Source organism: Muntiacus reevesi, chromosome 18 (assembly GCF_963930625.1).
Source record: "Muntiacus reevesi chromosome 18, mMunRee1.1, whole genome shotgun sequence".
Classification (NCBI taxonomy): Eukaryota; Metazoa; Chordata; class Mammalia; order Artiodactyla; family Cervidae; genus Muntiacus; species Muntiacus reevesi.
The window spans coordinates 51,005,019-51,021,839 of NC_089266.1; the positions used below are offsets into that span (position 1 = coordinate 51,005,019).

General features: G+C 35.9%; 1 protein-coding gene across 2 annotated transcripts in view; it reads right to left on the reverse strand.

The window, feature by feature from the left end:
- DHX40 (DEAH-box helicase 40) overlaps nt 1-16,821 on the reverse strand; it is a 45,418-nt gene that overhangs the window by 13,880 nt on the left and 14,717 nt on the right. For both annotated transcript variants that reach the window (XM_065909673.1, XM_065909672.1), the window contains exons 8-12: nt 15,540-15,639; nt 13,236-13,322; nt 12,916-13,098; nt 8,497-8,577; nt 7,701-7,858 (exon numbers count right to left, since the gene is read on the reverse strand). In XM_065909673.1, coding sequence (XP_065765745.1) covers nt 7,701-7,858; nt 8,497-8,577; nt 12,916-13,098; nt 13,236-13,322; nt 15,540-15,639 — 609 coding nt within the window. The remainder of the gene's footprint in view (nt 1-7,700; nt 7,859-8,496; nt 8,578-12,915; nt 13,099-13,235; nt 13,323-15,539; nt 15,640-16,821) is intronic.

The following is a 16,821-nucleotide window of genomic DNA, read 5'->3' on the forward strand; positions in this document are numbered from 1 at the left end:
TATGAATTTTAGGATTATTTGCTCTAGTTCTGCGAAGTGTCACAGGTATTTTAAAAGGGCTTATATTAAAACTATAGATTGCTTTGAGTAGTGTGTACTTTCTAACAATACTAATTCTTCTAACCCAGGAACATGAGATATCATCCCCTTTCTTTATATCATCTTTAATTTCCTTCCTCAATAATATAAAGTCTTCAGAGTGTCTTTCATTTCTTTGATTAAATTTATTAACAGATATTTTATTCTTTTTGATGTAATTCAAAATAGATTACTTTCTTGCTTTCTCTGATAGTTCATGTATTAGTGCATAGAAAATCAACAGATTTCTGAATATTAATCATATATCCTGCAACTTCACTGAATTCACTATTAGTTCTAATAATTTTTTGGCAGAGATTTTAGAGTTTTCTGTGTATAGTATCATGTCATCTACAGTGATTAAGTTTTACTTCTTCTTTCCAATTTGGATACCTTTTATTTCTTTTTTGTGTCTGACTGCTGTGGCTCAGACTTTCAGTACTATTAAACAGAAGTGGCTAGAGTGAGCATCCATGTTTTGCACCTGTTTTAGAGGAAATGCTTTCAGCTTTTCACCACTGAATATGATATTACTTATGGAATTGTCATATATGAGACCACCCAAATGTTTAACCGAAAGATCAGTGAAACCTACCAAAAAACCAGAGGTTGTCCTGATGTTCTGAGAGACTGTGAAGATGCCCAGCTAAACCTAATAAAACCTAATCCTGAGTCTGAAAAGACAATAGACAAGGCCACTGCTTTACAGTTATATTTTCATTATTTGGAATTTAAAAACACTAATAAATCTCTGTGTTATTTGAGTGCTTTCTAGGTAATTCATTCTTTATATCCATTAACATCACCGACATCAAGTGCTTCATAAAAGCAAAACTTACTCAAGAATTTCCCATCAAAGCACAGAATACAAGACATTCCTACTGGCTATTATCTCAATATTCTAAAGAATTAGACTGTCCTATGTTCATAGATATCTAAGGCCAAATATTAGGCAAGCAAAGGGAAGTCCCTCCTTTCCTGAAGTTGCTAAACTGTAATAAAGTTGTTGCTAAACCCAACTAAAAGCCTTCAAGATACCAAAAACCACCTCAAGGACTTAATAAAAAAGAAAAAACAAAGAACATATAATCAAAACCTAAGACCTGAACAACCTGAAGAGCTACAAAACTAAGAATCAACAGTCTATCACAGATAGAGGTTCTAAATAAGAATTTAAAAACCCAGAATTGTACTTCTAGCTATGGAAACAACTTTTCTCTTCTTCTCTTGACTTCTTTCAAAGATATATGAAGCCTTAAGGGAAAAGTTATACTACTGTATTGTGAGGTTTATAATGTATGTAAATATAATATATATGACAACAATAGCACAAATGATGGAGGAATAAGTGGAACTAAACAATCCCAAGGTTTCTTATATTTCACATGAAGCAATAAAATATTAACTTTGAGTAAATTTTAATTAAAGATGTGTATTATAATCCCTAGAGCAAGAAACGGCAAAAAGCCAGCAAAGGGTTCAACACAATCCCTATCAAAATTCTTAGCAGGCTTATGCTGAAGAAACTAATATGCTGATTTTTAAAACTTATACGGAGATGGAAAAAATACAGAATGACCAAAACAATAGTGATTTCAAAATTTACCACAAGCTATGTAATTATACCAAGTTGAAAAATGACATAAAGATTGACAAATAGATAGTGGAATAAAATAAAGTCCAGAAATAGACTACCACACATACACCTTCCACAGATTTTTTTAACAAAGGTGCTAAAGCAATTCAATGGGGGAAGGTAAATCTTTTCAACAAATGTGCTGGAACAAGTGGATAGTCACAGGAAAAAAAGTAATCTAGACCCCTACCTCATACCATACACAAAACTTAATTTCAGATGGATCACTGTCCTAAACTTAATGGCTAGACACTAAAAAGCTTCTAGATCAATAATCAATAGAGATATGAGAGAGAAGCATACTTTTACTATCTTAGGATAGGAAAACATTTCCTACCATGCAGAAAGCAATAACCACACATAAAAAATTGATGTACTAAGACTTTATCAAAATTCAAAACCTCTCATCAAAAGACACTGTTAAGAAAGCAAACAGACTGCAGGAGAATGGATACATGTGTATGGATGACTGAGTCCCTTCACCGTTCACCTGTAGCCATCACAACATTTGTTAATCAGCTATACCCCAATACAAAATAAAAAGTTAAGAAAAAGAAAAATGAAACAAAAAACCCACAGACTGGGAAAAAAAATATGTACAAACTCATACCTAACAAATAAGTTAACTTGAGTCTAGAATAAAGAACTCCCAGATTCAATACACTTTAAAAAGTTTAAAACATGGGCAAAAGACCATAGTAGAGACTTCAAAAGAGAGACAAATACTCACATGGAAAAGTGCTCAAAATATTAGTCATTAGGAATATACAAACTAAAATCACAAAGAGGTATCACTAATATATAACAGAATGCAAAAAAAGAAACGACTGGGAACAAAATGTTAAGGGGACATGCGGTAAAAGCTGCGCTTTCAAACACTACTGATATAATTTTTAAATGGTATAGCCACTCCAGGAAAAGACTTGGCAATTTCTTAGGTGTTTACCTAAGATAAATAAAAAATATATATCTACAAAATACTTGCATAAGAATTTTCAAAATAGCTGCTTTCATAAATAGCACCAAACAAGAAACAATTCAAAATGTCTATCAACAGGATAATGGATAAACCAATTGTAGTATGCAACAGGATACTAGTCAACAATAAAAAAAAACAAACCATTGATACAAAAAGCATATACAAAAATATGGATGAATCTCACATATAATATGTTGACCAAAAAAAGTCAAACACAAAAAAGCACATATTATATAATTTTATTTACATGAAGTTTCAGAAGAGGCAAAAGCAACCTGAAAAAAATCAGAAAAGTGGCTGGCTGCAAGAAGGTGGGATGGAATCTGATAAGGAGCACTGAGAGAATTTTCTGGAGTGATAAAACCAGATCTTGACAGCAGTGTGGGTTACATTAGTAAATGTATTTCACAAAATTCACTGAAATACAGACATAGCACTTATACTTTTCATGCAAATTTTACCTCAAAATAAAAAAAAAAAGGAAAGAAGAATAAAGAGAAAAATAAAACCACAAAAAAAAAGAAAAACAATATACAATAAAAATTTTAAAAAGAAGTGAAAAACTATAAGCAAATATTGAACTCTAGTTATATAGGACTGCCTTTCACTGTGGTATAGCTTAGTGATTCTAAAACCACTTCTGTATATTCTAGGGACAATGAACAATTTGAATATGAACTCTGGAATAGATAATAGTATTGCATCAGGTATCAATGTTAGTTTTCCTAATTTTGATAAATGTGCTGTGGTTAAATAAGAGTTTGCCTGTGTTCTTAGTAAATTACATGTAAATATTTTGTGGTAAAGGAGCACAATGTTTCCAATTTACTCTCAAATGATTCAGAAAAAGAAATAAAATGCATATTTAGAAATACTTATAAATATATATATGTACACAAGCAGGGCTTCCCTGGCGGCTCAGCTGGTAAAGAACCCGCCTGCAGTGTGGGAGACCTGGGTTCGATCCCTGGTTGGGAAGGTGCCCTGAAGAAGGGAACGGCTACCCACTCTAGTATTCTTGGCCTGGAGAATTCCATGACTGTGTAGGCCATGGGGCCGCAAAGAGTTGCGACTGAGTAACTTTCACTTTTAAGGGCTTCCCTGATTGCTCAGTTGGTAAAGAATCTGCCTGCAATGCAGGAGACCCTGGTTCAACTCCTGGGTTGGGAAGATCCTCTGGAGAAGGGATAGGCTACCCACTCCAGTATTCTGGCCTGGAGAATTCCATGGGCATAGTCCATGGGGTCGCAAGAGTCAGACAGGGCTGAGTGACTTTCACTTCACACATGCACAGAGAAAGAAAGAGAATAATAAAGCAAATGCAGAATGTTAAAAACTTGCTGAAACTAGATAAAAGGTACGACTCTTTCAACACTTCTGTTAGAGTTGGATCACCTCAATCTAACTCCCTGGTTTTCCAAATGAAAAATGAAATTCAGAAAAACCAGACCAACAGTCTAGAATCCTGATCTCTTGACTCCTACTTCAATACTCTGTAATAGTTTTTAAAAAGAGTATTACTAGCTTTGATACTACCTAACCAAAGCCAGCCAACCTTATTTACTGCATATAGTATTTCACTAGGGAAAAAAAAAACTGCAATTAGGATACTATTAGAATCAAAATTCTGATACTTAAAAAAACTACACTGCAGGGACTTTCCCGGTGGTCCAGTGGCTAAGATGCCACACTCCCAATGCAAAGGACCCAGGTTTGATCCCTGCCCAGGGAACTAGATCCCACACTCTGCAACTAAAAGATCCCATGTGCCACAACTAAGATTCGGGAGAGCCAAATAAACAATATGTGTGTGTGTGTTTGAATATACATATACACAAATAATATATATATATAAAATAAATATAGATGTGTGTGTGCATACACAAATAAATACATATAAAATATAGATGTATACATATATGTATATACAAATAAATACATATAAATGTAAATAGTATGATACATATATAAATATGTGTGTACATATATGTATATACAAATAAATAACAAAATAAATGTTAATAGTATAATTTAAAAATATACACATGTGTGCATATATATGTATACATTATATATATAAATGTAAATAGCACAGATAATATATACACATATAAATATATATACATGCTGTTCAGTCACTAAGTCACATCTGACTCTTTGCAACTCCATGGACTGCAGCACACCAGGCTTCCCTATCCTTCACACACACACACACACACACACACATAAACTCACCCTAAAAAAACCAGTACTACACTGCAATCTATTTGGTATAGGTAGAACACTGATTGGACTACAGAGTATTTTCATACAAAAATTTATCCTCCATTATAATCATCACAATAATAAACCAATCTGGAACCAACACTCAAAGCCATAAAGTGGTATGGCCAGTGAAATAGCACACTACTGTTAGTCTTGGTTGCAGGCAAGATACACTATCAATTCAGAAGCTCCTTGAAAAGAAAGCTGTGCCTCCCCTCCCCACACACAGTAGAAGACAGCAAAGCTTACATATGATGAACCAAGTTGTGTCCCATATTGACACGCTAGGAAAGGAAAGAAGCAGAAGTCTAAAGACTTGAAAACCTCAAAATAATCCTTTCTCTAAGGGTATAAGGGTTGAACTACCATTTCTTTTGATCATGGAGAAAAAAAGTTAATATATTACTAATGTACTACAACAAGGCAAAGGTTCACCATACTATCTTCCTTTACGAGTTAAAGGAAATTAACTCTCAGCCAAGATCGTTATATACCCCCTATACTTCAAAAAACTAAGTTAAAGAATAACAAAATGAAAAAATCATTTATCTTCAGTTTCATGTCCTGCAGGGCTAGATATACAGTAATGAAAATATGTTCAGTAATAAAAAAAAAATGTTCAGTGAATTACCGGAGATCTAAATAGATATTTCACACACACGGGTAGGAAGACAATACTGTCAAGATGTCACTTCTTTCCAGTTTGATCTATAGACTCAATATAATCTCAATTAAAGTCTCAGAAAGTTATTTTGTGGATATCAACAAACTAGTTCTAAAGTTTATGTGAAAAGGGAAAAGACAAGAATAGTTAAAACAACGCTGAAGGAAGGGGAAGAAGAAAGCTGGAGAAATAACCCTATCTAGGTTCAAGAGTTACTCTAAGCTTCACTAATCAAGACAGTGTGCTATTCACAGAAGTACAGAAAACCAAATCAGTGGAAGAGAAGACATGGCCCAGAAACAGACGCACACAAATTCACTCAAATGACCTCTAACAAAGGAGAAAGCGTTACAATGGAGAAACGAGTCTTTCGAACAAATGGGGCTGGAACAAAAGGACATCAGTTCCTAGAAGATGACATAGGAGAAAATCTACATGAACTCAGGTATAGTGATGATTTTTCAGATATAACACAAAGGCATGACTCATCAAAGAAACCACTAATAAACTGGAGTTCATTAAAATTAAAAACTTTTGCTCTGTGAAAGACAAAGTCAAGAGAATAAGAAAACAAGTCATAGACTGGGAAAAATATTTGCAAAAGACACACCTGATAAAGAACCGTTATCCAAAACATAAAATGAGCTCTTAAAACCCAACAACTAGAAAACAAAGGACTTCCTAAGTGGCACAGTGGTAAAGAATCCGCCTGCCAGTGCAGGAGATGCAAGAGACAAAGGTTTGATCCCCGGGTTGGGAAGATCCCCTAGAGTAAGAAATGGCAACCTGCTCCAGTAATTCTGCCTGGAAAATTCCTTGTACAGAGGAGCTTGGTGGGCTACAGTCCAAGGGGTTGCAAAGAGTGGGACATGATTGAGCAACTGAACACACACACAAGGAAACAAACAATCCGACTTTAAAAGATCAGAACAGATATCGCACCAAAGAAGATACACAAATGGCAAATGAGCACATGAAAAGATGACTAACATCATATGTCATCAGGGATCTACAAATTAAAACCATAATAAATACCACTACACACCTATCAGAATGGCCAAAATCCCAAAACAATGCCAACACAAAGCTGTTGAGAATGTAGAGCAACAGGAATCTCAGGCTCGCTGCTGGTGGGAGTGCAATATGGCAAACACTTTGGAAGATAGTTTGGCACTTTCTTACAAATATAAACATATTCTTATCATATAATTTGGCAATAAGTTGAAAATCAATGTTCACACATAAACCTGCACACAAATGTTTACAGCAGCTTTATCTGTAATTGCCAAAACTTGAAAGCAACCAAGATGTCTTTCCATAGCAAAATGGACAAACAAACTCCACACAATAGAATGTTATTCAGCAATGAAAGGAAATGAGCTGGGACATCCCTTGAGGTCCAGTGGTTAAGAGTCCACCTTCCAACACTGCGGAGGACATGGCTTCAAGACCAGTCGGTGAACTAAGATCTCACATGCCACGAGGCAACCACGTCCACGCACTGCAACTAGAGAAGCCCCATGTGCTATGACTGGAGAAGGTCTATGTGCTCCCGCCAAAAACAGAAATGAGCTATCAGGCCACCAAAAGACATGAAGGAGCCACAAAAGCACACTGTTAAGGAAGTCAATCTGAAAAGGTATCGGAAGGAATACTTTCCAGTACAGGAATACAGGAATCTGTATAGTCGGAATATACAGTTGACTATATTGGAAAAGGCAAAAAAAAAAGATAAGTGGCTGCTAAGGGCTTGGAGGAAAGGATGTAGGAATGACGAGGTGGAACACAGGAAATGTTTAAGGCAATGCAACTCTTCTGCACCATATTCTGACCCGTGACTATGTGTCATTAAACAGATCTATCGAAACCTACAGAATTTACAACACAAACACCGAACTCTTCAGTAATAATAATGTATCAATATTGGTTCTTTAATTATAACAAAGGTACCATGCTAGTGAAAAATCTTAATAGGGAAAACTCTGTGTTTGTACTTTCCCTCAATTTTTCTATAAACCTAAAATTGCTCTAAAAAATAAAATTTATTAATTTAAAAAACTCATCAATAAATTTCTTACCAGGTCTAATGAAGACATTTTCCACAGACAACATTGCTGCTATTGGAAGCAGTAGATCTTCACAGTCGAGAGAAGCAGCCTTTATTACCGCACATGTCAGATGTGGAGGGAGAGGAAACTCTACCATAGACAAACCCAATCTGGTCACATGGCCACTCCTTCATGGAAAGAAAAAGTTCTTAAGTCTTTCTGCCTTCGAAGAGTACAAGTGAAATGTTTATCACTCAGAATAAGTCACATATAATTTAGATTACTTTAAATTACCTCTAGAAATTCAATTCAATATAAGGAATATGACACTGTGGACATTGATAACAGAAGCATAAAGATGGTAAAATTCCTTGCTCCCCAGGGCCTATCTAGCCAACAAACTAAACAAACAGGCAGGATACGGTAATACATAACAGACACACAATGCTACAGAAGCATGGAAAATGTCCTTAAGGAAATGAGACAGTGATAATTACCACATCTTCTCCCATCACAGAGTCATGAGAACAAGGACTCTGGCTCGCTTATTATTTTGATGTGCCCAGCACAATGCCTGGCAATACAAATGGTACCCAGAAATTAAGTGTTACCTGCTACCAATACTAAACAAAAACAGGTTTATGGTATAACTTCAGAATTGTGGGAGGGAAGACTGAGAACAAATTCTAATTTCAGGGAAAACAATCCATTCAATGCAAACAAATCACTTTCTAATGATAAAGGGAAGTATTAAGAACCCTTAAAAAAAAAAAGAGAGATTAACATCTGCTGTGGCTGGTTCTGTTTGAGGGTTTTGCTTGTTTACCTGTCGATAGCATCACACTGGTAAAGCTGTTTAAGGGCTTCCAAAATAAGTCTTTCATTGGGTGGATCCAAATAGGGGAACCTGCATGTTTAAGTGATACATAACATGAGCCTTCATTCCTTGAACATGGCAAGATTTTATACAGGTCTGAAAATTTCTTTAAAAGGTTTTCCTTCTGTTTTTCAAGTTTTCTTTTCTCTCTCTTTTCTTTTTAGCATTCTATGATGGTAATCAGCATTCGACAAAGGAGGAAATTTTTTCTGAATCACACTCTTCTAATTAATTCAAGAAGCCCTTTTTATTGATTCCCCCTTAGCTGCAGTCCTCTCACGATTCCTCTCTACTTATCTTAACAAAGGTTCTTCATAGTCAATATCATCTATTTTGTTCTGCAGTTTGTAATTTTTATTACAACTTTAAAAAACAGTGAAGAATTAACTGAAAGTGGCTAAAAAATTACAAATTATTTAATAGTACCTCAAAATGGTTTTTGATACAATGATAAATAGCTTCAATTAACTTTACCAATTTGCTTTATTGTCTGTATAGAGATGTATGGACTTATTTTCTCTTGAACTGTCTGCAAACAGATTGTAAATACAATGCCAATTTACCCCCAAATATTTCAGAGTATGTCCCCTGAAAGTAAGGACATTCTCTTACATACCACACTATCATTAAGTAACATAAGACAATTAACAGTATTCACAAAGGTCAGTTTGACTATTGAGAGATGCCTCTAGAGCATGGGATCTATTTCACACTTGAAGATAATTATTTCTTCAAATATGGAAAAAAATAATATTCACAAAGGACAGCATGGAGGCATATAACCAAGATGAATATATACCTGCCCACTAGGACAATAATTACTTAATATTATCTGCACTAGATTATTTTTCCCACCATTAGTTTTAAGATGATAAATTATCCCCTCCAATTTCTAACTTTGGAAAAGGTCCAATATCTTACACAAAAAAAGTCCATTCCAGGACTGACAGCTCTATTTCAATATAAATAAACAAAAATCTGGTTGACTGTTCTATAATCAGCTTTCCTACAACTTCTATCAACAAGTCCAGTTATCTGCTAGAGCAAGAGTTAGCAAGAACTTTCTAAAGGCCAACTGAGCTATAAGGGAAGCCACTTTTTAAAGGCAAGACAGTAAATATTTTAGGTTTTACAGGCCATATGGTCTCTGTCACAACCACTCAACTCTACTGCTAAAGCAAAAGCAGCCATACATAAATGAAAGGGCATGGCTGTGTTCCAATAAACTTTTATTTACAAAAACAATCAGTGAGCCTGGACCAGATTTTGTGACCCCAATCCTAGAGCAATACCAAACTAGTCAGCTTCCTCATCTATATAAGAGCCATTTTAGATTTGTTAAAAGTACAATTATTTCTCCCCTTGATTATATCAAGTAGCAATTCTGTCAAACTCTCCTTGTATTATCTGGTTTCTAAGAAACCCATCATATATAATTAGCATTTTTTTTAGAAACAATCTAGTTTGTCAAGCTCCTCATAAAACATGATAACATGCAAAACTGAGTTCCAAACGTAGAGTGACCAACACGGAAGAGGAATGCTATAATTCCCAATCATCTGGACACTGCAGTCTATTAATAATCAGAGTTTATGCAGTAGGGTTTTTTAAAATTTTTAAACAGAATAACTGCAAACTCATGTTAAGTTTGTGGTGATCAGATAACTTAAGATCTTTTCCACACTGAATTTCTTTAATGTGCAATCAAAACATAGGATTTTAGGTATATCCTTTCAGACTTTTACCTTGGTTGATTTTTGCCCAAGGTTCTGGCCTATGAGACCATTCTAAATCTCAGTTTTAATCATCTACCTATTAGGTATGCAAATTTTTACCAAAAATCTGGAAATCATGATTTTAATATGATTATTTAATATTTTCATTAAAAATGCTTATCAGGAAAAAGTGAAATTCAGCATACTACCAGTAAAACCCCCATCAAGGCTTGGTGAACAATTAATCAATACTTTCTGGGTTTGGCTATTTGGTGACTATACCCTAATTCAGCAGTACTGTCATATTGTTATTCACAAAGATGTCAAATGTAATCTTGTTAAATACTGTGTTGAAAACAAGAGACATCAGGTTATCATTTAATAACTTCTTGCATCTATTATGTCTTCAAACTGAAAAGGGAATGGTTTGAGGACATATTCTTTGTGATCCATTTTGATTCACACTGATGATTACAAATCAACATTATATTCTCTTAAACCATTTTCCAATAAACAATGGTAGAATTTACTAAGAATCAATGTAAAGCTTACTAGGCACCCATTTCTATAACCTGCCCTTTTCTTAAATGGAAAATTTATTGTTTTAGTTTCTTACAATTTTCTGGTAACCTGTTCTGCATAGTTTCTCAGAGATGACCTATAGCATCTCTGACATGATATCTGCAAGTTCTTTTAGTATTGTGGAAATAATGTCTAAAGCCTCAAGACAACCTCATCTACGGTTGTTAGGGTTTCTCTCAGTATTTTCTAATCCATGCTAGTCATCATCCCTTCTTATCTAGACTTGTTCTCTTTTCAGTTTTAAAATCATTCTTTATTAAAAATTTTCATTTATTTGTTTATTTTGGCTGTCCTGTCTTTGTTGCTGCACTCGGGCTTTTTTCAGTTGCCGCAAGCAGGGGCTCCTCTTCACTGTCGTGCTGGCTTCTCATGGCAGGGGCTTCTCTTGTTGAACAGAACAGGCTCGAGGCGTGCGAGCTCCAGCAGCTGCAGCGGGTGCGGCTCACAGGTTCAGTATTTGCGGCTCGCGGGTCCTAGAGTGTCCAGCTTCAGCAGTTGAGGCATGTGGGCTCAGCGGTTGTGGCGCACTGGCTTAGGTGCACCATGACATGTGCAATCTTCCCAGACCAGGGATTGAACCTGTGTCCCCTGCACTGGCAGGCAGGTTCTTATCCACTGTGCTACCCACCAGGAAAGTCCCTAAAATCATCCTTGATGGAGAATGGGGAAGCTCAGTAACAACAAAAGCTCCACTTTCTTTTGTTACCTGTGAATACTATACCATCTATTTCAAATTCTGGTTCTCTGTTGCAGGGAGATAGAACATGGTAAATAATTAACACTGCTGTATGTTATATATGAAAGAATTCTCAACGTGAGGAAAAAATTTTTTTTTCTATTTCTTTAATATTTTACCTGTATGAGATGATGGATGTTCACTAAACCTACTGTGGTGATCATTTCACAATGTATATAAGACATGCTGTATACCTTAAACTTACAGTGCTGTATGTCAATTATATCTCAATAAAACTAGAAGTAAAAAGGGGTGGGGAAAGAAGTCTTTTTTGGTCTCTAGCATTTTAAGAATTTTCAGTACTTTCTAAGTCTTAAAACTTAAGATGGAAAAATAATTCAGTGCAGATGACACTGAGTAGTTATAGTTTCTATTTTTCTAATATATATTTATTCTTGGTTATATGCTGCTCTCTTAGCCTTTATAAATATTTTCAATCTGAGTTCATCTGTTTGGTCAATTAGATTTCTTTAAAATGGCCTTTCTCATAGGTATCATTTATGAAAACAATTTTATATATCTGCTTTCTTCTCTCTAGGATTTTTATTCTCATCTAGAAAATCTCTGGTGTTACAATAACTCTGGTGTTATTAAAAAAAAATCAATCTTAGATGGCTTTCCAAGAGTATATAAAACACATCTGGATGCATCTAGTAACTATTTCCCTTATTATGAATTTAAAGAATGCATGAAAAACAGAAAAGAATGCAGTCATCTTCTCCCTAGGTTCCTGACACTTCAACATCTCCAGGCAATTAATAACAAAATTAAGACAAAGATAATACTCTTCTTTCACTATTTCTTCTACCATAAATTTTATAATGGTAAAATTTCAAGGCCCTACAATATTCTATCTTATACTAATTATATAGTTCAACACTTAACTAAAATTTAACAGTTGTTCTATGCTTTGCTTCATGTCTAAATCTCATTTCCCCATTAGAATTTAAGCTTAGCGAAAGCAAAACCTAATAAAGAGTATTCCCCTCTCACGGTACTTGGTACCATGCTGGCTATATAAAAAATGCTAATCCCTCCAAAAATAAAACACAACACTTTCTAAGTGGAATTAAAGTCACTGTATACCTTTCATTACAGATAAACAGTGGTCACTAAATGATCCAAATAAACATCAGTCTGAAACACTCCATTAAGCCAAGGTTAAAATATGAGCAAGGGATCAAATCCCGGTAAAGCAAGGGAAAGAAACCTTTTATTTGGGTTTGGTTAAGCCTTGAAATGGAGGGCTATATGTATCAAATACTTCAAAAAAATTTCAGAGGAAAAACCTGACTCCCTAACAAATTTTTCTTTTTTTTCAAGTTGTCTACATACCTTATTACATCATGTATGGCAAGGCACTTTAAGGTCAGAACTACAGATGTCAAACTAGTTCTCTTAATCTCAGGGATCACATGGTCAGGCATACACTGGTTCCAAAAATCTTTACTATAGATCCGAAAGCATTTTCCTGAGGAAGTCCTGCCAGCTCGGCCACTTCGCTGTAACGCCTCGCTCCTTCAGGAAAAAAACAACAAAAAGTCCCCAAAACGTTCTGTGACTTTTTTCTAAGTAATTCACTTTCTTTCTCAAAACAATTAGAAATTATCTAATGAACTGCTCTTTGAACAAAAAGGCTTAACGCAGAAACTTACTTTGAAATTGGAACCACCTCTAGGATGTCCAATCCTAACCTGGGGTTGTGATTTAACTGCTTCACAAAGCCACCGTCCACCACATATCTAAGGAGCATGGAAAAAAGTTAAGTTTCTAGAAAATATGGAAAGACTTGCTAATTTTAACCACTTTGGGTACTTCTTTTCTATCAAACTAAAAACTACACAACAACTTTTCAGTTAAGGGTAAAGCCTGAAAGTGAAGAAACTGGAACTCTACTGGTTCCACTGCTACTGGAAATGTAAAATGGTTCAGCCAATGTGGAAAATGGTTTGGTGGGTCCCAGAACATTAAATGTAGAATTACAATATGATTCAAGCTCTCCATTCCTAGGAATACACTCAGAAGAACTGAACACAAGTACTCAACAAACTGCATGTGTGTGTGCTCAGTCGTGTCCCACTCTTTGGGACCCTGTGGATTGTAGCCCGCCAGGCTCCTCTGTCCATGGGATTTCCCAAGTAATAACACTGGAGTGGGTTGCCATTTCCTCCTCCAGGAGATCTTCCCCACCCTGCGATCAAACCCACGTATCCTGCACTAGCAGGCAAATTCTTTACCACTGAGCCACCTGTGAAGCCCACTCAACAAATACTTGCAGACATATATTCACAGTGCACTACAGGGGCACTATAAGAGCCAAAAGGTAGAAACAGCATAAATGTTCATTAACCATTAAGAGATGAAAGGGTGAACAAATTATGGTCTACACATATAACAGAATGCTATTCAGCTATAAAAAAGCATGAAGTACTGATACATGCTACATCACAGATGAATCTCAAAAAACATGCTGAGTGGAAGAAGCCAGGCACAAAAGATCACATGCTGTAGGACTCCATTTATATGAAATATCCAATATAGGGTATTCATTAAGTGGTGGCTGCCAAGGGCTAGGGTGGAGGCATAAATGGGCAACAACAAGTATATAGTTTTATTTGGGAGTGATGAAAACTTTAGGATGAGATAGAGGTGGTGGTTGCACCACACTGTATATAGAATAAATACTACTTTATTACCCACTTTTCAATGTAAATCTTATGTTGTCCCATAGAAAACAAGGGCTTCCTAGTGGCTCAGTGGTAAAGAATCCACCAGCCAATGCAGGAGATGCAGGTTCAGCCCCTGGGTAGGGAAGATCCCCTGGAGAAGGAAATGGCAACTCACTCCAGTATTCTTACCTGGAAAATCCCATGGACAGAGGAGCCTGACGAACTACAGTCCATGGGGTCGCAAGAGTCAGACATGCATTTAGTGACTAAACAATAACAACAAATGAAAAACTTGAAAATCAGTTCTAAATCATTCTAACAGGTTCAGAATTAACTCCATTTACCCTTTAACAACACCACTTTAAGCCAATTAAATGGAGAACAAGTCAGGTAAAAAACTAAGTCAGGAACAGTACTAAGTCTATCATTCACTAAGGGAACATTCTGAAAGACGCTATTTCATGACTATTGCCTTGGCTAGAAACAAAAAATTACAGAGATTAATTTACTCAAGAGAATTGCTCACCTAAGCCCTTAGTGAAACCATTATTTTTAAAGTTAAGGAGAGAAGCAGAGGAAATTAAACTTCCTCTTAGATCTAGATGATCATTTTACCCAAAAGAAACATACAGAATCTTTGGGGCAGGTCGTCATCCTGTGGCAGAGACAGACTTAGTTAAGGACATAAAATATACTGGCTAAAAGATAAGCATCCAGAAGGAATGTGGCTCAAAGGTCTAAAAGAATTTCTAGTTTAGCTATCGGTCTAGACTTAAAATTTCCAAGTGTTTCTCTACAAAATTTCTCAAAAGTTTGATGGCATCATTGATTACACTGAAATATAAAGTTCATTTCACAAAAAGCTGAAAAGCAAGAAACAGTACCTCCAGATAAACACTTGGATTTACAAAGCTAACTATATGAAGTGGAGCTGACAGGTCAGAAGGGAATATCAGATCATTTTAGGTATCCGCTGATAACAGGAACACAGAAAAACAGGTTTGGCCTCCCACTTAAAGAAATCCTTGAAACATTACACATAACCTTACATTTGGGAAGAGAAAGCTACAAGTTGCCAAGTACAAGTATTTAAAAGTATCAACAGAAATACTATATGCACTTCCTACTCCATTTCCTATTCAGAGCAAACAATAATTACCAAAAATGGTGGGTGATTACAGGTTAAGTAGGTGAGAGGGGAACTGGTGGAGGGCACAGAGACACAAACTTAATATTTTATGATTAACTAAGTGGCTTCCTTGACTTTAAAAGGAATTTTAAAAGTTATACCTGATTCCATCTATTGTCAAAGATGTTGCAGAAATATTGGTGGATATGACACATTTTCTAATTCCAGGTGGAGGTGGCAAAAATATTCTTCTCTGTTGATCTAAAATATATGTGAAAAGAAAAGAATAATTCACAACATGCATGTGTCAGACTCAAGTTCTGAAAAACTCCTTTCCATTAGAAGTTGTTTTCTTCACCTCTTTAATTATCTTGAATTAAAACTACAATAGCAAGAACTACTTCTTTACTCATCTTTTACTATTAAGATATCTAGATCCATGGAACCAGATTATTATTGCTAAAATAAACCCCACAGCAGTCCTTTATGTAGGTCACAGCTCCCTTCGAGACTTTAAAAACTGTGGGCCTCGTCTCCAGTAAAAGTCACATATGCACACATACACAAAAATTTTCTAACAATACCAGGAGGCGTGGGGGCTCTCTAACGCCCATCCATGCCTACAGATTAAGAACCTTTCTACCTTTAAAGACTGATTAACTAAGGTTAATCTATTTTTACTTTTTCAGATACTGCTGCTGCTGCTAAGTCGCTTCAGTTGTGTCCAACTCTATGCGACCCCAGAGACGGCAGCCCACCAGGCTTCCCATCCCTGGGATTCTCCAGGCAAGAACACTGGAGTGGGGTGCCATTTCCTTCTCCTTTTTCAGATGACTCCATCTCTAAACAAGTAACACCATCCTGATTTTCACTGCCCATGCATTCTGAAGGGTGGGCCCCAGCAGTCATGGTTAGAGTAACTTTGCTCCTCTGGCCATAGTTTACGGTGCCAAGGATAAACCTCTCTCCAACTGGCCAGTTCTCATTCTCCTTTGAATCTCTTGGAATAAGGTCCAAATTTGATTAGGCCAGTCTCTTGCAAAGAGGAAAAATTAACTTGTGAACCATAGGGAAGTGACTAATATAACGGAGGAAAGCTGGTCTAAAGAGAAGAAAGATGAATCATCTGTAACAGTTCACAAGAGGGTATTTCTGGGTGCGTGGCAATCTCCAAGGCTTAAGAGACATGGTATAAAACAAGTAGAAAGATGGATTTAGCCAGACTTGCCCTCCTGCCTGGTTAAGCAGAGAACAGAATAGGAGAGTTACTGTTTGCAAGGAAACGATAACAGCATAGGTAAAAGGAGATAAGTGAAAACTGTTAGAAGTCTTGACGCATTCTGAAAATTGCTAAATTCGAAGAGTGAATTGGCAGAAACAGGAAGTAATCATCAGAAAGATGTTTAAAACTGAGGTCAGAAATGATGATACTGACAAAGTCTA